The sequence below is a fragment of the Vombatus ursinus genome, unplaced genomic scaffold, assembly GCF_900497805.2.
Source record: "Vombatus ursinus unplaced genomic scaffold, bare-nosed wombat genome assembly UNPS02014841.1, whole genome shotgun sequence".
In the NCBI taxonomy this organism is placed as follows: domain Eukaryota; kingdom Metazoa; phylum Chordata; class Mammalia; order Diprotodontia; family Vombatidae; genus Vombatus; species Vombatus ursinus.
The window spans coordinates 16,764,878-16,787,379 of record NW_020954619.1 but is presented as its reverse complement, the minus strand read 5'-3'; the positions used below and the strand labels follow the sequence as shown (position 1 = coordinate 16,787,379).

General features: G+C 37.1%; 1 protein-coding gene across 1 annotated transcript in view; it reads left to right on the top strand.

Annotated features, from left to right (window-relative positions):
* The first annotated feature begins 3,830 nt into the window (after nt 1-3,830).
* Nucleotides 3,831-22,502, top strand: part of LAMP5 (lysosomal associated membrane protein family member 5) — a 23,357-nt gene continuing 4,685 nt past the window's right edge. The window contains exons 1-6 of the mRNA XM_027840267.1: nt 3,831-3,865; nt 4,084-4,176; nt 4,672-4,844; nt 5,426-5,557; nt 5,888-5,993; nt 8,595-8,783. Of these exons, the coding sequence (XP_027696068.1) occupies nt 4,113-4,176; nt 4,672-4,844; nt 5,426-5,557; nt 5,888-5,993; nt 8,595-8,783 (664 nt within the window). The 5' untranslated portion in view covers nt 3,831-3,865; nt 4,084-4,112. The remainder of the gene's footprint in view (nt 3,866-4,083; nt 4,177-4,671; nt 4,845-5,425; nt 5,558-5,887; nt 5,994-8,594; nt 8,784-22,502) is intronic.

Here is a 22,502-nt window from a genome sequence, read left to right as displayed (position 1 = left end):
TAAAAGTGTGACCCTTAAAGTGAGTGGAATTGTTTAAATAAAATGGAAAATCAAAGTGAGTCTACCATATCTGAGGTCAAACACACCCTAACTGGTTTTTTTATTAAAGACTCAAAAACAATTTTTCCTCATTATGTTTTGTTCCTATTTTCATTTTTCTTTATTTCTTGATTCACTTTGCAAAAGATGTTATCTTAATCCCTCCAAAATAATTGAAGTATTGTGTAAAAAATTTTTTACAAGAAAGCACAGTACCATACTTATGATATAATTTTCCAGTTATCAGAAGTCTAAATAGCAGATACAATATCAACTTTGTCATTCAGAAATGTTAATATTTTTGCACATATACATACATGTAGAGAAACTCATCTAAAATTTGAAATAATTGATTCTTATTTTGGACTTTTGAATATGAAATGCAAATAGCAATTTGCTAAAAAAAAAACAAATGAGCCAAGTAGGGATTGCAAGGCTCATAAAGTACTTGTATATTGGATTTAATTATCTCTTCATTGCAGATTAAATTAACATGCCTCAAGCATTAAAGGAAGGGTAGATTCCTATAACTTTTTTTTTTTTTTACTAAATTCAGTCCTTTACCCAACCATAGTTTGTGTTTTTCCTTGCATCTAGGAGGTCTTTTTATATCATGGACATCACTCCATATCCATTACTTTCTTCAAATTTCTACTTAAAACCACCTTCTTTGGGAAATATTCACTAATTCTAGACATTATCTGATTATTTGTTTATATTCCCTCAACCTTTCATACATGATTGATGCTACACTACCATATGCTTTCTCATATATCACATTCTAATATTTTCCTGCTTATAATCAGTCAGTCAACAAACATTTATGAAGTGCTTACTATGTTTCAGGCAATGTGTTAGGCATTAGGGATACAAAGAAATGTTAAAAATAGTCCTTGACCTCTAAGATTTCACATTCTAATGGAGGGGACAACACATAAATATCTAAGTATAGAAAGACAGATAGATCCATGCATACACACACAGATACATGCATGCAAGCATACAGACATGTATACACACACACACACACACACACACACACATACACACACACATATACACTAAGGGGAGATACCTCAGAGGTGAAGGCACTAGCAACTGCTATATAGGGGCAGGACCAGAAAAAAAAGCCTCCTTCAGAGCATGGGATTTGAGCTGAGTCAAAAAAAAAAGTCAGGGAAAGTAAGAGGCAGAGATGAGAAGGGAGAGTATTTTAGGCTTGGAGGATACTCAATGTAAAGGGAGTTTTGAATACAAGGAACAGTAAGTAGGCCTTTGTAAGTGGCTCATAAAGTAAATGAAGGAGAGTAAGGTGTAAGAAAACTGGAAATGTGTGAATGGTCAATGTATAGAGCTTTAAATGCCAAAGAGAGGATTTTATATTTGATTTTAAAGGTGATATCATATGTTTCTTTTTTTCTACAACATCAACAAAAATAAACTACCTGATAGAAGAAACCTTGTTTTATACTTCTGTATCCCATCTCTGTCCCTCACTCTACTGGCAAAAGGACAGGGTTGGGCACACAGAAAGCTAAATAAGTTTCGGTGGGGGGTGTGTGTGGATAAATGCATTCAAAGAGAGCTTTAGAAGAATGTAAAGAAATCCCATCCAAAATAACACCTGGCTATGTTGTATTTTCCAGTATACTTTTAAAATTTTAATTGCTGAAGATAATGTATTACTTCTTACTGTTCTTATGAAAATGTTCCTAGTGTTGTCCATACACATGTACCTCCCCCACCTAAATAAAGGTAAAATCACACTTTATTAAGTTTACTTTTTTTAAGTGCATTAATGGGACTTACTACAGGCTATTATGATATGCTATCTCCTTAATCATTATAACAAATGTCAAAAATGATTTCAGGATAATTTGTTAGTTCCTAACTGATGTTGGTAAATGTTGATGGCCACCTTACAGAGATCATAGTATCTAGAGTCTCTAAAGCATATAGAATCAATAAATGGATTTTAGAGATCAGCTACTCTAACCTCCCTATTTTATGGATAAAGCAACTAAAACTCAAAGAAATTAAGTGATTTGTTCAAAGTCACAAAATAAATAGCAAAGCCAGCTCCTCTGACTTCTACTGTTACAGAAAAATAACTAACTGAAGGAGAATAAAATAAACTAATTACAGAAAGTATTAATGAGCTATCTTCAAGAATAAGTGTAAAGATCTAAATAATTTTATTCTGAGTCTGATTTTCTCAGAAAGGAGGAATTAAAAGTGTTTTATTACCTCTTTCAAGTCATTACTGAACATAAGTAATTTTTTTTATAAAGGACTTTGAGATATTTAAAATGATATTAAATAGTAGAGAAATATGCATACATATGTATAAATAGATATGTGTGTATTGAATAAGGTAGCATTATTTTAAATGCTGTTAAAAAATTTAAGTTAGTTATAATTAGTAATATGATGTCTATTTGCAAATGGAAATTGCTGTGCAATCTGTGCAGGATAAATATTTTAGGAATACAATTATGATCAAAACAGCAATGAACATTTCAGAATTCTGTCTTTTTGTTGAACGGAGGTGCTTTATTTTACCTGGGTAATAATTTCCTAGAATGGTCTTCTCTCCTTCTTAAAATATTAGTCAATAATAACTATTGCTGCATTATATAATAAAATGAAAGTTGTTCCTGTAAAGCAATTCTTTTTTAGTTATTCTAACACAAAATTGATAGGTTAATTAATTGTGGGATACTGAATGACATCATGGAAAATAATGTTCCTGGAGGTTTTGAATAGAAGACAAGCCCTATTAAGTTTTAATTTTAAGCTTTAGAAATATATATCCCAAGGAGGACTTATTTTCTTTTGAAAGTAAATTGCTTTTTGTCATCTAAAACATTTATAATAGTCCTTTGGCGACCAAGATAAGGAGAAATGTTATGTTCCTGAAAGACGTGTATTATGATGGCCAGCTCCTGATGCAGCACAGGAAAATGTGTATATACCTTCATAATGTTTACAACATTGACCTCTGCATAGGAATTACATCCTATTTATTTTCCTCATTTGCCTTTGACTTCAATATGCAAACTTGATATTTTTGCATGATATGACACCTAAGTACCTTTTTAAAATATGTATCCTAAGAAGAGAGCTGGCTAACCCAGATAACTGTCTCTTGTTGGTCTTGAATCCTTGACAGAATGACTTTTCAACATTAATATACAAACATCACCTGTTCAAAATTAAGGTGGCATAAGAGCATCCCCAGAACTTATTAGAGACCTTAACTTTCTGTTCATACAATGGGAAGTTTAACCTCCTTTAAGCAAAGTAATTCAGAGCCTGCCTGCTACACTTAAGGGGGGGGGGCATCAATCTAACATTGAACCCATCAGCTCATTTAGAGCACAGGCACTGAAGAAGTCACCTCCCAAATCCTGAAAATAGTTGCCATAGCATTTTCTTCTCTATTCTCTCTCCCTCCTCCCACCCTTACCCCAGAATAATTCAGGGCTACAGTTTCCCTCAAGAGCAAGGGACGTTTCAAGATTTCAATACAATGAATCAGTAATACGATATTTAAGCTATGTGAAAATTGGGGGATTTCCTATAGACGCTGGAGGAGATCGGGTTGCTATTAAGTTTTTTCATATGCAATTGCAGTACATGTGATAGAAGGGTAAAAGAAAAAAAATAGCAATTACACTGAACACTGAAAATGTATGTTTGCCTACAGCGCAAGTCAACCTAGGTCTACCTCTAGAAAAACAAGACAAGAACCTAGTACAACTGGATTCCTTTCAGCACTGGCTACCGTGGACAGCTCTCACCCTTGCTTGCCTCCCTCTCTGCGGTGAGTAGAGTTCCTCGTAAGCTTGCGTCTGTGCTGCACCACAGAACAAGTACTTGATGTTGAGCTCTCTCTCTCTCTCTCTCTCTCTCTCTCTCTCTCTCTCTCTCTCTCTCCCTTCCCCCCCCTCCTTCCACTCCCTCTCTTTCCCCACCTCCCTTCTCTCTCTTTTCACTCCTCCTCTGGAGGAATCTGTCGGGGATTTCCCCACCGGACAACAGAACATCTGGATTCAGTTACCAGAAGAAGCATGGACCACAGGAGGAGAACTGCTCCGGGAATCTTGCGTCTTCAAGTCGTGTTCTTGCTTTTCCGTGAGTAAGGTTCTGGCGTCTAGCTGTTGGGTTGAACTTCTTAAAAAGAATAGCACTGGCACCTTTTAGTCCACCAGCTACCTTTCAATTCAAATGTACTCGTTTTATTTTGTATGTGCTTTCATCTCTAACAGGGATTCACACATGGCTTATGGTGTTTGCAGACAGAACTCAGGGATAGGAGTTTGAGACTTGCATGGATTGGAGCTTTTGAAAGAAAGACATGGTTTAGAAAACAGGGGCTTATAAGGGCTCTAGGTTTATAAGGATTTTAAAGACATGTTATATTTGAATCGATCCATGTCTTTTCATAGGGTTGTGATGCTCATTGTTGAATTGCACGTCCAGGGCACTGCAAAATCGGTAACTTTTGAGACTGACTGTAACCTAACATACCAGCTGAACACTGACTGCATCTTTGCCATTGTGCCTAACTGTGACTCAGAGGCATTGGATTGTTTAGCACAGAACCGATGTTATATTTTTGTTTCACAGATACAATTGCTCAGATCATGGCAGAACAAGAAGTTGAAAATCTCTCAGGTCTTTCCACTAACCCTGAAAAAGATATATTTGTGGTGCGGGAAAATGGGACAACGTGTCTAATGGCAGAATTTGCAGCAAAATTTATTGTACCTTATGATGTGTGGGCCAGCAATTATGTCGATGTAAGGAACCGTTTCAACCCAGCTTGCTCTCAAGTCTTAGCTCACAGAGGGATCTGAAGTCCCTTTAATACAGGGTGCTGACTGAAGCTTGGAATGAATGCAGACAAAGGGCCCCCACCTTACAGGCCCCATGAAGACTTTAGCTGTTCCTCTTGAATGCTGCATGGTGTTCACTTTGGAAATGCAAACTGATCCTCTAGCATCTTCCCCTTGCTCTACCCGCTTCATTGCACCTTGCTCCCCTAAAGCACTCAACCACTGCCCATTCCGCATGGCCCTGGGATTGGGAGAGGGTTTGAAAGCTAAGCTGCGAAAACAGAGCCCAAATGTCTTTCTGAGAGTTTTGTCTGGATACATTTTCATTTCCATCTCCTCCACCCCCAATCTACTTCCACCTTCGCCTTAGAGATTCCGCTGGGGTGCTCCTTTGAATTCATTCCCAGGTCCTATGAAGGCCGCAAGGCTTTGGCGCCGAACCCTTTCCATTCCCCTGAATGCGCTTCCCCTGGGCCCAGCTGCTGGGTGTGGGGCTGAGTCCCCGCCAGCTTCTGAGCCACGGTTCCATGTGTTTTTGCCTCCAGCTGATCACGGAACAAGCTGATATTCCACTTTCCCGGGGGGCTGAAATGAAGGGCCGATGTGGGCACAATGAATCCGAATTGCAAGTTTTCTGGGTCGACAAAGCTTATGCTCTCAAAATGCTCTTCGTGAAGGTAACTCCAGGGCCGGGATGCGCCACGGGGAGAGATTTTTCAAGCGGGATTCAATTGCCCTTGGGTGGCTCAATTGACCCCTTTCAAGCATACCAAGTGGGCAGGGAAATATGTAGATGCATATCAATGCATTCACACTCTGTAATATTCATACTGTGTATTTAGGAGGTGGCAAATGGTGCAAGCATTAAAAAAAAAAAAAAAAAAGCTAAGGTCAGAAAAACCCCTGGGCCAGTAGCCGGGTTTCTTCGAGAAGGAGCAATCTAATGAACAAAATGGCCACTCACTGCTCTAAGGCTCCTTTCTTCTGACGGCTTATTACCCTTCCAGGAAGGCCACAACACTTCTAAGGGCCTGGAAGCTTCCTGGAGGCTGAGCAAAGTTCAGTTCGTTTATGATTCCTCAGAGAGAACGTACTTTAAAGATGCTGTCAATCGTAAGTAAGGATGAGGGAGTTTGAGGTTTGGGGTGGGTCTGGGGAGATGGGTCTTTTGCATCCCCAAGAGGGAGGGAGTGAAAGATGGCGTGTCTCTCATCCTGGTCCTCAAATTCAGTTCTAAAACTCTACAAAATCGGCCTAGGGCAAGTCTCTCTGTTCGAAATCTTTTTCTGCTTGACGAGCAGAGCCCAGGCTATGTTGTTCCTTTTATGGCCCAGGCTCCAGCCCATTGAGGCAGAAGACAGCAGGAACCAAGCTGCCTCCTGCACCCTCTGGGAAGCCCAGCTAGGCTGCCCCAGCTCCCAGGAGGCATGTGATCACCAGATGTTCCCACTGTAGGGCAGAGACAAATCATCCAGAATCCATCTGGCCACCTCGGCCCAGGGTCCACCCCAGCCTCTAGACTCCTTCAGCACTGCAGAAAAAGGCCTGAGGCAAGTTTCCCTTTCCCACACGCCTAAGCAGCTGATTTAGCCAGTTTCCTTCAATCTGAGAGGTTTTGCTCCTCTCTCCTTTTCATCCATTCGAACACATTCTGCAGTGGGGGTTGACGAGGCTGGGGAAAAGTGATTCTTTTTTCTTTCTCTCTCTCCTCTCTCTCTTCCTGTCTCTGTTTCTGTCTCTCTCTCTCTCTCTCCCTCTCTCTCTCTCTCCCTCTCTCTCTCTCTCTCTCTCTCTCTCTCTCTCTCTCTCTCTCCTCTCTCTCTGTCTCTCTGTCTCTCTGTTTCTCTCTCTCTCTCTCTCTCTCTCTCCTCTCTCCCTGTCTCTGTTTCTGTCTCTCTGTTTCTCTCTCTCTCTCTCTCTTCTCTTCTCTCTTCTCTGTTTCTGTCTTGTCTGTCTGTCTCTCTCTTCCCTTTACTCTGTTTTGTCTCCTTCAAAAATGCAGTGTAATGGTGCTGCAGTTTCTCCTCATTCTCAGAAAGCCTAGCAAATTCTTCAGTTTTCCTCCTCACATTTTTTTCTGGGAATCTTTCCTTTCTACATCATATTCACCCTTGGGTCTTAATTACCTAAATACATTCTAAAGTGAAGGACTATTCGGTGCCATTCTTTGCTAAATTAGCCCCTTCAGACCCACCCCCAATCCATCTATCCACCAGTTTATACTAAAAGAAGAGGCTCTCATCTTCTCATAAGACCTCCATGAAAATGCCCCTGAATTTCCAACTGTCTGATCCAAATCTTATAGTATAGTCAAAGAAATCATCTGTTTTTGTTACATTCTGTTCAATGTTTTCAAATATTGAAGATTTCTTTTTGCTTTTGTTTTTGTTTTGTTTTTCAATTTTACCCCTTAGTTCTGGTGATAGTTTACATTTCTGATACACTGCTTCGACAGAGAAGAATTTTAAATGATCAATTATACACTCCCCCTACCTACAAAGTGCATTTTTCTTTGGTTGAAAAAAGACATGCCAGAGGACCTCTTTACCCTTATCATAGAAGGAGGAAAATGTTGGAAAAAATAAGAATGTAAAAGGAAAAAAAAAGATTTGTAAACTATTCTAGGCCCAAGCCTCACTACTTACTAGCTATGTAATCTTGGATCACAATCTCTCTGAGCTTCAATTTCTTTCAGAAAAAAAAGGGGGGGATTGACAACAGTTGTACTATATGCCTCACAGGATTGTCATGAAAAACACATGAAAGAATGTGTCCAAATGCTTTGCAAAATGCCTTATATGTATTATCTATTATTATTACATTTATCCAGAGTAATTAAGACCATGCATTTCTTCAGGAAAAATATTATGATCCTGCAGGAGAAGACTTGAGCAAAAGAATTTGTTTGTATTTGTATTTTTGGAATCATTTTTATCACTAGAGAGAAATTTGGATTTCAAAATAATTTTCTCCAACTAAAACACAAATGACTAAATTCAAAAACTGGAGAAATCAGAAGCTTCACCCCCAAGAAAGGCTGCTGATCTTCTTTATTGGTTGGCCCTGGGAGAAAAGTAAAGTTGGAATTAAATATTAAATACAGAGTCCATGTTTCAAACTATTCAGCAATGGTCAGTTACTCCTCCTCCATTGTCTTGTTTGATACATTAAAGATTAGAAATGGAGGCTTTATTGGGGTGAGTTAGGTAGAGAAGTGGATAGCATGATAGACCTGGGGTCAGGAAGTTGTTGAATTGCTTCTTACTTTTCATGACCCCATTAGGTGTTTTCTTGGCAAAGATACTGGAGTGGTTTTCCATTTTCTTCTCCAGCTCATTTTACAGAAGAGAAACTGAGGCAAACAGGGTTAAGTGACTTGCTCAGGGTCACAAAGCTAGTAAGTGCCTGAGGCCAGATTTGAACTCATGAAGATGAGTCTTCCTGGTTTCAAGTCCAGTGTTTTTTCCACTGTACCACCTATCTGCCCAGAGTCAGGGAGACTTGAGTTCAAATCCAGTCTCAGACACCAGTTGTGTGACTAGTCACTTATCTTCTGCCTACCTCAGTTTCTTCATCTGTAAAATGGGAATAATAATAACATCTGCCTCCCAGGGTTGTTGTGATGATAAAGTGAATTTTTTAAACAGTACTACAGAAATGCTAGTTATTATTACTATAGGATTAATTTTATTGTTTTCTGTGCCACCTCTGCAGCTGGGAAGCATACAGTCAGTTCTCATCACCTATCTGCCTTAGTCACTCCAGCTGGGAAATCCTATGAGTGCCAAGCTCAACAGACCATCTCCCTCACCTCCAGTGATCATCAGAAAACTGTTGCTATGCTCCTCTCATCTGTCCACATCCAGCCCTTTGATATTATCTCTGACTTTGTTTTCAGTGAAGGTAAGGGAGAGGAAGAAGCTGATTTCTGAATAATTGATAGAAAGTGAGTGCTTTACTCTCAGGTGTCCTACAAAGTGGTGACTTTTTCTTAAAGGATAGCTCAAAGCTCCAGTTACATCTCCAGGTGTGCTGGGATGATGTGGCTTTTACTAGTGGCACTCTATTGGCTTTGGAAGAGAAAAATCAACAAATTGGAATTTATACCAACTCAATTTTAACTGGTGGGGCTTTGCAAAAACCTTGATAGGGAAACAGGCAAGAAATATTCTTTAGGAGCTAGACCCAACTATTATTTAAAGCCCTCCTTCAGCACTTCCTTGTGGTATGGAGTAAATAACCTTCAAAAGCTGTGTTAGATAGGTTATTAACAGCTCTTTAGAAAGTGGAAAAAGTAGAAAAAATTGACTTCACCAATGATCTGTTTGTTGTGTGTTGTCTGAATAATAGCCTAGGTAGGTCAAGAGAAGTTCATCAGCAAAAGACACTAGATGATGAAATATTTTGGCCACAGCAACTTATGAAGACCATTGATTGAGGTCTAAGTGCATTGGTGAGTCAATAAATTATCATTTCAAGACCTTGTAGAACTCAGTCTCTTCATTATACATGTTAATTATCAATGAATGAACCACATAAAGTTATTTTATAGAGACTTCCAAGTTGATGGAATGTCAAACAAACTCTTACTTTAGAAAGAGATTTATTGGACTTAAGAGCTAGAAATGACCAGAGAGGGCACTTAGTACAGAAGTCCAGAGGCTTGGCCAGGGTTACATAAGTAATAATAGCAGAGCTCGGAATTCCAACCCAGGCACACTGATTCTGTCTCCAATGCTTATTCCATTTCACAGATCAACATTTATCTGGTGTCATTGGGGAAGATTCTATTACATAATCACACAGGATCACAGAGTGGTAGTTGTACAAGGAGCCTTAGAGATTATCTCATTTAACCCCTTGATTTCCAGGTGAGGAAATTGAGGATACTCAGGGAGGATAAATGACTTATGGCCACATAGCTAATTAGTGGAAGAACTAAGAACAGGATCTCCTAATTCACAGTCCATTGCTTTCTGTGACATCTACTTTGCATTCTGAAAACCATCATTGGCTACTTCCAGGTTTGGAGTTGTATCCTGCTAGAGGAGGTCTCCATATAAATGATGTCTGGATAAGTGAGCTGTTACTGTATTTGTAGGATTTATAAGTTTGTAGAATATCTAACTTACATTAAACCTGAACACATTATATTCAGGAGTAAACTACTCACCCAGTTAATATATATGAAGACTTCTAGCATAATAATTAGAAAGTCATCTTCTAAGTCATACTTTGGTTTTCTGAAATTATATATACTTCAATTGAGGAAGCAGATAACTCCAGGGAGTTGTTTTACTCACATTGAATCATTCACCAGATCAAAACAACTAATATCAGAACCTAGTTTGTCCTGCTAGTTCTTATTATTACTCTAACATCTATCCACATAGTCTGTCTTAAGACATCATTTCATTTTATTTGGCAAAACCAGAAAAGAAACCCAATAGAAAAATTAAAATTTTCCATTTCATTTTTTTCCTCCTTCAGTGTTAACTACTGCCATTCTACTGACTCTAGCATGAGTATGTACGTGTGTGTGTGTCTGTTTCTGTGTATGTGTATGATGTCTGCAGCTCAATAACCACAATATAACGTCATAAGAATGTTCCAGTGTAACTTGCTTCCATTATGAATTCATGGTCTTCAAAAATTCAAAGTTTATTAGATCTGAATGAAAACTCTTAGATCCCATCTGATGCTGTTTAATTAATTAACTTGTGAATTGAGAAAGTATTGGATTTAGAATCTGGACCTGTATTCAAATCCTGGCTTTCCTATTAATTCGTTGAGTAATCTTGGGCAAGTCATTTAAACTCTCTTGACTTTAGTTTCCCCAAATGCAAAATGAGGGAATTAAGCTAGATAATCTCAAATGCCCTTTTCAGCTCTAAATCTATAATCCTATGAACTAGTAATGGTCAATAAAATGTATTCGTATGTACTTTAGCAAAACTGAGAGTAGCTTCAATTGAGGGTCATCACTATTTACCAATCATCTTAAAGCACCAGATTTGACTATATGTGAAAACATCTTCAAAAGTACCCAATGACACCATACATATTTATATGTGTATATATATACACATATATGTATATATGTATATGAGTGTGTATATATTATCTATGGGTATGAGTTGAGCTTAACTGAATTTTTAAGAAATCTCTTGAGATTTACTCTTTTACAATTAATTCATAACCTTGATATACTATGAGGACTTTATACCATTGTCAGCTATGATGAAATAGGACAAATGTCTCCTGAAGACTGCTTTATACTTTAATGACATTAGAATAATTTTGACTAGGATATAAATATATAGTAAGAAATGAAGGCAACATATGCACTTCATTATTCTAAAATTAAAGCTTGACTAAGGAGGGGGAATCCTAACCCAGTCTTCCTTGCTCTATAAACTTGGGGAAGTCACAGCCTTAGTTTCCTCATCTCTAGAATGAGGAAAATAACTGTCCTACCTTACAGGATCGTCATGAGGCTCAAATGAGTCAATGAGTGAGAAAAAACTTTGGAAATCAATAAACAATATGCAGAAAATATCATTATTATTATTATTATTATTATTAGTAGTAGTAGTAGTAGTAGTAGTAGTAGTAGTAGTACAGTCACCCATACATATTGACCTTAATTTTTTGTTTTTAATTACAGTGGATCTTCTTTATAAAACTCATGAAATAACTGTATCTACAGGCTTTTGATAGATGTTATTGTGTCTTGGTAGTATATAGCATGATTCAGACTGGTATAAATAACAAGTTATATTGTAATTGTCAACTCCTGCACCTTTTAATTTCTTCCAATTCTTCAGAACACTGGGAATACAAATTCCAGAACAGATAAGTACATCAGAATAGAAGTCCCGGAGATCAAAGGGGTTGGGTTCAGGAATCTCAGTTACATGTAGGACCCCCAGCTAACATTAACCTTTGGGACACACTATCTTTCATTTACCCTACCTTGGAAGGTGTTTCTGCTTTACATCATCAACCTTTCCTTTCATTTATGCCAAAACCCTTCAAAATCTCCAGACAATCTAGCCCCATGGAGAAATACCAGCAGTGGTGTCTAATCTCATGATGTCTTATGGTATGGAAGACTATTTACTTGCAGAAGCAGTCAATCATCCAGCCAAAAACAAATAAAGAAGCAAACATGAAATGAAGATAAAGCTCAAAGCTGCTTCTTTGATAGGAAAGTAAACTGCCAGATAAAGCCTAAAGGACAAAAGAGTTTAATCCCTCCTATTCAAAGCAAGGACAGTCTCATGAAACCAAACTTAAGCTGGTAGAGAGGGTACCAAGCAACTCAGTGAGCTTGAGAGTGCAAAAAGTTGGCTATTTTTACCAATTCCCTGACTAAAAATGTGAGTCAACCCAATTCACCTTGATTTAAGAAAAATAGGAGAAAGAATGTACTACAGGGAAAAGAGCTTTGTCTCTGGAATAACCTAGCTTTGAAGCCAAGTTCTGCTATTTATAGCTGTGTGACCTCAGTACTTGACCACCAAAAGACTCACAGAATCACAGAATTTAAGAGTTGGAAGGAACCACAGCAGTCATCTAGTTTAACCCATATATGAAATGAATCCTTCAGACTGTATACCCAAAATGTGGTCTTCTAGCTTCTGGCTGAATACCTCCAAGGAGGAAGAACCCACTAGCTAGCAAAGCAGCCTATTACACTTTTAGAGAGCTGTAATTGTGAAGAAGTTTTTTTGTGACATGACTAAATTTGCATCTGTATCTTGCACCCCTTGTTCCTGGTTCCAGCAAATACAACTGTCATGTTTGTTTTTTTGTTTTTGTTTTTGTTTTTGTTTGTATCCGATTATGTAGCTCATCTGAGCTAGGTGATTTGGATTTATGAAAGTGAATTAGGTACTGTTGTGTCGTTTCTCTTTCCATATCGCAGGCATCATCTCTGTATCAGTCATTTTTGTTTTGCTATTTCCAAGAACAAAGGTAATTTTCATCGGCAAATAGAAGCAAAATTAGATTTGAGTATCTCTGCCTTTTCTTTGTTGTCACTTATCATCTCATCCATCCCAATCAAAGGTTCCATCTCTTATTTATCTTCTTTTTCTCCCCATTCCACCCACATTTTGTTGCCTTTATCTTCTTGTACCAGCTTCAGGTGATCTTTAGCTCTCCTGGCATTGTTTTTATACGACTATATGATGCTCTTATATTCTCCCTCAGTTGCCTGGCCTTGTTACCATCTTCTAAATATTTCTTTTAAAAATTTATATTGGTGGAAGAGATTCCTGTGCATCCACGTGGGTTTCTTCAAACAAATACTTTCCTTCATCATTGGAATAGTTTTCCTTTGTATGTTCAAAATTTTTGTAAGCATTTCCCATCCTTCCTGGGATGACTTCTATTGCATGATTTTTAGTCTATGGGATCAGATCTTTTTCTTTAAACCCTCCCAAAGTCTATACTACATGTCAGAATATTCTAGGATTTTCTCTCCTCTATCACAAACTGTGGGAGGGAGTGGTCATTGTTTCCATTATTTTCACATTAGTAATTGGTTCTCTTAGTGAGACAGATACAAAATAGAATTCCCCCTTGGGATACCTCTGTCTTTTGAAGGATGAAATTAGCACAAAGGCAAGCCATGAAATTATTAACTGCTTTGCTTATGCAGAAATAGAGCTCCAGCAGATGTCTGGATAATTGAAGTCCCCCATTGTTACCATGTCACACCTCTGTGCCAGACTTCTGATCTGCTTCACAAGTCCCTCATCTATTTTCTTATTCTGTTCAGGTCTGTACTGTATTCCAATAAGAAAAATCATTTCTGGTACTCTTTCTACAGACCTTCACTCAAATACTCTCCATCATGCTTCCCTACTCCATTTCCTCATGAGTATATCTTCTTAATATGCCGTGCTAACCCTCTCCCCACTTTTACCTCTCCTGTTCCTTTTAAAATAACTATACTGATCTAAAACCATGGTTCAGTCATTAGTTACATCCCAACAAATCTCAATGATACCTATAAGCTAAAATTTGGCTCTTTGTGTTAAGTTCTCTAGTTCTTTGTTGCTTGTACTCTGAACATTTGTGTAGTTATTTGGTGACAGACATTTAACTACTAGTTCCTTTTTTGGATTTTGTCTTATTTCTGATTATCTCAGCTGTTATTCTCTTTCTTATTTGTAACTATTTCTGTGGTACATACATAGGAGGCTGTATATAAGCACTCTTTTTCCTCTCCCATTCTTTTTAGTTCAAAGATTTTTCAACCAAATTTGCAAGACAGCCTGCAAATAGATTCATATCAGCCTTTGTTTGGTGCACCCCATCTCTTGCCAGGAATTTGTTAGCACTCTATTCTAAGCCATAGTTCAGAAATACAGATCCTATTCTCAGATACCACCTTCTAAGTCACCTGTTCACTACCCAAATCAATTTTTATCTTATTCATCTCTTGCCTTTAGTGGGCTACAGTCAGAAAAATATAGTTTGTGCCCTTGTGATTTCCAATTTCTAGCCCAAGAATTCATAATCACTGGAAATACTTTTTTTGATTTATTCTAGTTGTATCAATTGTGTCTACATGAATCACCAGAAATGAGTACTTGTCATCTATTTTGAAAAGTCTTTGGAAAGATCTCTGCTATATCTTAAAAGATAACGGACCTCTCCATTATTACTATCAGGTCAAAAAATATGTGCCTCAGTACTCCTATGCAGGAATCAACAACCCCTAGTACTCTTTTCTTCTTCCTTGGGATAAATCTAATAGCTCTACTGTATCAGTTTTTGAAGGACAAACAACTTCCTCATCAGAACACTAGCTCTCTCATCTTTTGAAAGAGCCTCAAATCTGTTTGTAATCTCTAATCATACAGCATTACTTTCCTTTCCCTCTCTTCTGTGTAATACTTTTCTATTCCCATCATCCAAACAATGCATATTTGATGCAAGCCATTGCACAGTTTTCTACTCTTCATATTTCATACTTTCCCCTACTTCTTCATGGTTTAGATTTTCAGGCTTGATTTAAAAAAAAGTACTACTTATAGCTGTTTATACCTGGCTGAGACCTTTACAGGGAATCGCCTGTTATCACTTTACAATCCAAACCAACTTCCTTCCTTTAGCTTTAATTCTATAGCTATAACTTTGTTGTTGTTCAAGTTGTGTCTGCCTCTTCATGACTCCACTTGGGGTTTTCCTGGCCAAGATACTGGAGTGGTTTGCCATTCCCTTCTCTAGCTCATTTTAAAGATGAGAAAACTGAGGCAAAGAGAGTTAAGTGACTTGCCCAGAGTTACACAGCTAGTCAGTATCTGAGAATGGATTTGAACTCAGGTCTTACTGACTTCAAGACTAGCCTCTGGCTCCATGCACTGTGCCACCTAGCTGCCACGCCTACCTGGCCTTCAATTTTTCACCTATGTTGGCCCACCTACCAATCTATTCTATCAATTTTTTTTTTACTTTCTAATTGTTCCTCTAATTATTTCCCTATCTTACAGGCTACCTTTTTTATTCTTTGATCTTGCTTTAGGTTCTACTTTAAATCCTCCTTAATCCTTTAATAACTTCCTCAACTATCCTTGACTCTTATTCTCAACCCAGAAGTAGAATTTGGGGCAGTGTCTGGGTCTGGAGATTGTTCTTTGAATTTTAGTAAATTTATCCCAAATTTCTCCTCCCAAAATTCAACCTCTGACCTACTTCACCAGACCAAACCTATCCAAATGACTACAAAATTGACTTATTTGGTTTAAGACTTTCTCTGTCTTCCTACTACTCCTATAGCCTCCCACAGAAGTCAGAAACAGAAGCCTCAGTATCCCTTCCTATAAATTTATTGCCCTGCCTCACAAAGTTGTTTCAAGAATCAGATGGACTAATCTATGGTACTAGCTTCCATGTATTAGATGCATGCACAGTACTTTCCAAATAAATTGATCCTCAAAACAGCCCTAGGAAGTAAGTGCTACTGTCTCCTCAGACAAGTTAAGTGACTTTCCTAGGGTCACTCCACTAGGACATCTTAGATTAGGAGCAGGATTTCAACAAAGATCTACGTGACTCAGGGTCTGGTACTCTAACCATTATTCCACAGAACTCTGTGTACACATAGGGCCCTATACGTTCATAAGGAATTTATTAATGTAGAATGAAAATATCCCAAAATTACTTGCTTTTTGTAAATACAACTTTAAAATGGTTTCAAATCAAGCCTTCAGTACCTAGGACTTAAAAAAAATTTAAAATCTTTTAGGAGTCATATACATAGCTCAACCAGATAAAGTTGAAATTAACAAGTGTTTACTTGTTCAAGAGCCAAAAATATCATTGCCCTTGGTTTGCAGAGAAGAAAGTTGGTGTTAAATAACCTTTTCTGATTTTCATCAGTTGTGTGTCTTTCTTTCTTCACTCTATTTGATGTGAACATTTAAGCTATTCTGTACTATAATTGCATTAATGTGGCAGAGATGAAGAAAGCACATGTGGCACTAAAGACATTCAGGAGCAGTTTCACCAGAAACTGACTTAAACCAGAAACAAGAGTACCCTTTTTGGTAAAACAGTGTTTCACCAGACGCAGATTTAGAAGTTTAAGGACTGGGATAGTGTTAAAGCTGGAATAAGTCACACCATTTTCTCTTTGTCCCTAAAGTTTTTAAACAGATGAAATCAGGTAGCTGGGTGGCATAGTGGATAGAATGCTGGGCCTGGAATCAGGAAAATCTGAACTCAAATCTGGCCTCAGTTACTACCTATCTGTGTGACCCTGGGCAAGTCACTTAATCTCTCTTTGCCTCAATTTCTACAACTGTAAAAAGAGGATAATAACAGCAATAAGGTTGTTGTTAAAAGCAAATGAGATAATATTTATAAAGCACTTAGCACAGTGCCTGGTACAGAGTAGTAGGTGCTATATAAATGCTATCAATAATTATTATTATTTATTATTATTTTAAAAGGAATATCAAAAGAAATTAAATTACTAGTCACAGAATCCCTAGATTAGTAGAGAATTAATAAATCGTATATTCCACTTAATGCTTGAACAAGAATCCCTTTCCTTATCATCCCCAGTAAATAGTCATTGATCAATCAATAAACATTTGTTAAGTACCTACTATATGCTAGGAAGTATGCTCATTATCCTGGGAAAAGTCATTTATCACTTAGTCATTCAACAAATAATTCTTGAGTGCAAATAAGTTCAAGAATATACTGTTCTTAGAACTTGACACTGTAGGGTGGATACAAAAATAAATAAGATCCTAGTCTGTACTGTCAAGGGGCTTGCTAAAGAAGAGAGGATAAGTACATAAATAACTCATTATTATGTAAGATTTACAACCTGAGAAGGGTGTGTGTATTGACATACTTGGCAAGAGAGGAAAAAGAACGGTTGATTTGTGTTGTTTTTGGTTTTGGGCGATTTGGGCGATTTAAAATTTGGTGATATATTTATGATTCAGAAATTATTATTACTTTAGGTAATAGCTGAAAGAGTCACCTCTTTCTCTCCCATTATCCTTCTGTAGCCATACTTAGCCATTGTAGCACCTAGATGCTTCTCCAAAGTGCAGGTCTAGGACTGTTGCCCTGAATTGCCATAGCCTAGGTATGGCTGAGTTAGCAAAGTTGAAACTTGCTTATTTCAATATGTAAGTGGATCTAGAGTCCCATCAATGTACTACTAAGGGAAAAAATTATGTTTGTATAGATAGATAGATAGAGGACACAGGATGAGTTGAAGATGAAGGGGTGATAGCTGGAAAATAAAATTAAGGGGTGGGATAAGATTATACTGGGAGAAGGAGAAAGGGAGAAGTAGAATGAGGTAAATATATCATATGAAACAGGCAAGAAAAGGCTTTTACAGTGGAGGGGAAATGGGGGAAGGTGAGAGGGAATGAGTGAATCTTATTCTCATAGGATTTGACTTAAGGAGGGAATGACATACACAATGGGGTATGGAAATCTATCTTACTCTACAGGAAAATAAAGGGGAAGGGGATAAGAGAGCAGGGGGTTGATAGAGGAGAGGGCAGATTGATGGAGGGGATAATCAAAAGCAAACACTTCTGAGGAGGGACAGGGTCAAAAGAGAGAATAAAATAAATGAGGGGTAGGATAGGATGAAGGGAAATATACTTAGTTTTTCACAACAGGAGTACTATGGAAGTGTTTTGCATGACTACACATCTATAACCTGTATCGAAATGCTTGCTTTTTCAATGAGGGTGGGTGGGGCAGGAGGAAGGGAGAAAATTTGTAACCCAAAGTTTTAAAAACACATGTTAAAAAAAAATATTTTTTTAAAATGTATACTCTTTGAAAAAAAATGTACTACCTCCAAAGGTATAGATTACAAACCCATCCACACCTTCTCATCCTATAAATTCTTTTTCATATCCTTCCATAAACCCACCAAAGAAAACCTATCTAAAATACTGGAGTTCTTTCTCTTTACACTTCTTTTTGTTTTTTAACATTCTCTGGGTACCAGGAATAACCATCTACTATCCCTTATTTTTTTTAATCCCTTGTTTTTGATGAACAACCAGGCCACCAACTTTTCCCAAGGATACATTTCTTAGATGATTTCTTTTATGCATATATCATCACTGATAATATACTTGAAGCTCTTGGTGCCCACCATATTGTTTCTCCTTTGACCTCTGAGTTGCCTGCAATTTTAATTTGTGGAAAATTGTGATGTCCCAGGATTCATAGTCATAAAACATTGTTGATAAAATTTTGGTGTTAGAAAAGATAGCCTTTTGTGTCAGAGAGCAGCTTGCAATTACTACACAAATCCAGTTTGCCCTCTTCTTCCTATTGAATTGTTGGCCAAGATTATTGTCTATCTGTAGTGCCTGGTCAAAATATATTGTATTAGTGGACCAACTCATTGGGTTACCAACAAGCTGCATGTTTTATACTAGAACAAAAGGCAGTCTTCATTGTTTTGACTTTTTCTGGTCTGGATTATTAGTCCATTTTTTTAAAGGTTTGGATCTCATTGAGAAGACCCTGTAGGATCTTGGGGTTTGATGTCTTAAGCACAATGTAATATGTGATATGGAGGATATAATCTTATAGGGAATCCTTGTTCTATTTGCATTTATATCCAACAACCTCAACTGCAGTGACAAACATGTTTAGTTAACATATATCTCCTTGTTAAGGTTATGTTGTTGTTGTTATCTTTCGAGGAATCATATTTTTTATGAACAAATAAATAGGACAGTCATTGTTGGAAGACAGCCTTTAAAATGTCATTTTGTTCTAACAAGTCAAATGTGCCTTCTTGTTTTTATTGTTTAAATACACCCCCCCCTCAATACAAAGGGATATTGCATATGTCACAACTTTTGGTCAATTGTGTAATTGTAAAGATGTAGTTTCAGTAGAAAATCTGCCTCCCTTTTCTTATTTTTGGTGAGGATTCACTCAATATGTGTGTAGATTATTCTCATAAAAAATGTACAAATGAAGAAGTAGGACTATGGATCATTAGTTATTGCCTTCTTGACTGCTTTTGAGAGAGTCATACATTCAGAGTTAGAAAGGGCTCTGAGGTCATCAAATGCAACCCCCTCATTTTACAGATGAGGAAATTGAGGCCTAGGGAGGTTAAATGATTTGTCTGAGGTCACACAGGAAGTACTAGGGGTGAGTTTAAACCCAGGTCCTCTGACTTCAGAGCCAGGGAACATTCTACTACACCACATTATGTCTGATTCTTCCCCCGCCCTCCCAAGAATTCATTATTTCCATCCTATGCCATTTTAGTTATCTTGAAAACTGGTCTCTCGATGCTTTCAAAATTTCTGTACCTCCGTCAGGGATTTCTGAGTATGTGTGGTCTGTTCCAGCATCTTCTCCCTGCTCTTTTTTCTTACCTTCTCCTGTCCTCATGTAACAGATTTGCCCTTGAGGTTAGGTATATGCTCCTTGAGGACAGGAACCCTTCAGATTTGTCATTTTATCCCCAGTGCCTAGCATATGGAAGAGGAATTGAATAATATTTGTTGAATTGAAATCCAAATGTAGCAGTTCCATTGTCACCAATGATGAATGTAGCCTGTTACAGAAATGCTCAAGGATTTGTTCAATTGATGAATTGTTTATTGTCTTGTTCTGAGTATCTAGCTTCATCCGTAAATGAATCTTGGAATGATTGCACTTGGTTGGGTCTCCAGTCAAGTTTTCTGCTGACTCATTTCCTCCTCTAGGATTTTGTAAGGTGAAACTGCTTGAACTTCCACTATTCTTTTCTGTAATGTTTTACAAATGTTTTTATCATAAAAATAGTGATATCCTCAGCTACCAAGTTTCTTTTTTTGGTGATGAAATCAGTTGTCTGCTGACTGAGCCTGTTTCTATAAACTTTTGGGCACATCATGATAACTGATTCATGTTACAAACTTCTGTAGTACAGGATGATACTAGAATCTGTGCTGATGTCTTTTCCTTTATTCGTTTCCCATTTTTTACTATCAATATTTTATTTGAACATATTAGATTGGAGCTATTTTAATCACCCATAGTATTTTCTCATTTTTATTCTTCCATTTTGTTGTTTATTTTGACTTTTGCGTTAATGGCTTGATGGTCTGATGTGACATAGATGAATTTAAAATGATTCCTACTTTAGAACCTAGTCATTTCCTGTCTATTATATCATCAGTTACATTTTTGTGTTCCTGTTCTGCTTGATATATCCAATGACTTCTATCTTTTTGAAGAAGGAATTCATGATATGTAGGTTATCAGCCTTCTGAATATACTATATGACTTTAGCCTTTTCCATCCTTACTTTTTTTTCTTATTTAACTTTACTATTTTAATAATCATATTGAGATATTTGTGCCTATTAGATATTTGCATAATTATTCTCTTGTCAAAGGGGAATGCATTAATGTCCAGAGAGTCTTTTCTAGCCTGGGGGAGTTAATGCATATCCTACTAAATATTATAACTGTTTATATATTGGGGAGACTGCAGATTATGGTGTCACAATAATAATGAGCATTTATATAGTGCTTTAAGGTTTGTAAAATGCTTTACAAATATTATCTCATTTGGTCCTCATAACAACTCTAGGAAGTAGCTGTTATTATCATACACATTTAAGATATGATAAACTAAAGCAGATAGAAGTGAAATAAATTGTCACACAGCCTTGTAAAGGTCTAAGGCTGTATTTGAACTCATGTTTTCCTGACCCCAAATCTAGAGCTCTATCTATGCCTTATCCATGCCTAAATTGCTAGCTATGCCCACTTTCCTTCAATATTAGGATTTTTGATATTTTTTCTCCTTTAAAAAGACATTTTTCCTCAGCCTTCTCTAGAATTTAGGCTAATATTCATATTCAGAATCCAAAGTGATAATTGGAAACCCCTTGATGAAAAGTCCTTTGCCATCTCACTTAAGAAGTCATCCCAAAACCTCTCTTAGCAATGGCCAAACAATTTAACAATAAAGAGAACTCCTTTGGAATACTCAAACCCCTAATTTTTAACCTTAATTTTTTTTTTAAGATTCACTCAGAATAGGTTTAAAAAATATATTGTGTATGTGGGTGGGATGATAACAGATAAAATTTTTAAAAGTTTTTAATTTTTAAAATTGAAAGTGAAAAGAATTATATCCTCTAGAAGCCAAAATAAATAGTCCTTCCCCCTGTGAAGAGTGGTGCTTCCCATATAATATCCATCTTAAGCAATTGTTCTCTCCTTCTAGAGTGACCATGTTGTCTGTAATGTGATGACTTCTCTTATAGAACTGTGGTATTCGGTGCACCAAAAGTGAAGGAACAGTATTCAGCTGGCAACCGAATGCCAATTCGCAACTCACCTTTGGGTTATAATTTCATGCCTGAACTATTAAGTACTATTTTTCCAGGTTAATTAGGAATATTGCTCAAATGAAAAGGAAGCTTGATCAAGTTCTCCCACCCATTTTACATTCTAAAGTTAGTGGCATGTGCTGTTCTAAATGAATGTTTTTTTGTGGTAAACCTTTATCTATGCTAGGAAAGGAAAAAAAAAATACTAAACAAAAAAACTTACATATCCAAATAAGATGTAGAAGGATATTAATTTCAAACAACTGAGGCCACAGAATGGCTGGAGACAGAGGTAGTAAAAACAAAAATGACTTCTTAGCTTTCTCTTTTTATATAGAAAAGGTCACATTTCTGACATATGTCAGTCATGTTTCATCAATTTTCCTCACTTACCAAGAGATTAAAGGCAATGATTGGTGGGGAAACACAACATTATCTGTTACTTCCTTTCCATGATTTTGTTTTGGGATCTCCAAGTGCCATCACAGATTAAATGGGATAGGAATCCAAATGACTAGAATGCTTATTTTCCTGTTGCAGTGTCTGTTAACATAAGAAAGTTTGTTACCTGCGTTTGAAGTGCTTTGGGGCTATATGGGCCCAAGCAGATCCTGTGATTAAAATTACAGGGAGAACTCCTTAGTTTGCTTTAGGGATGTAAGGCAAAAATTACAGAAAGAAAGCAATATAAGTGGAGGGTGAGACAGAAAGAGTGAGGGAGGGAGAGAGAGAGAGAGAGAGAGAGAGAGAGAGAGAGAGAG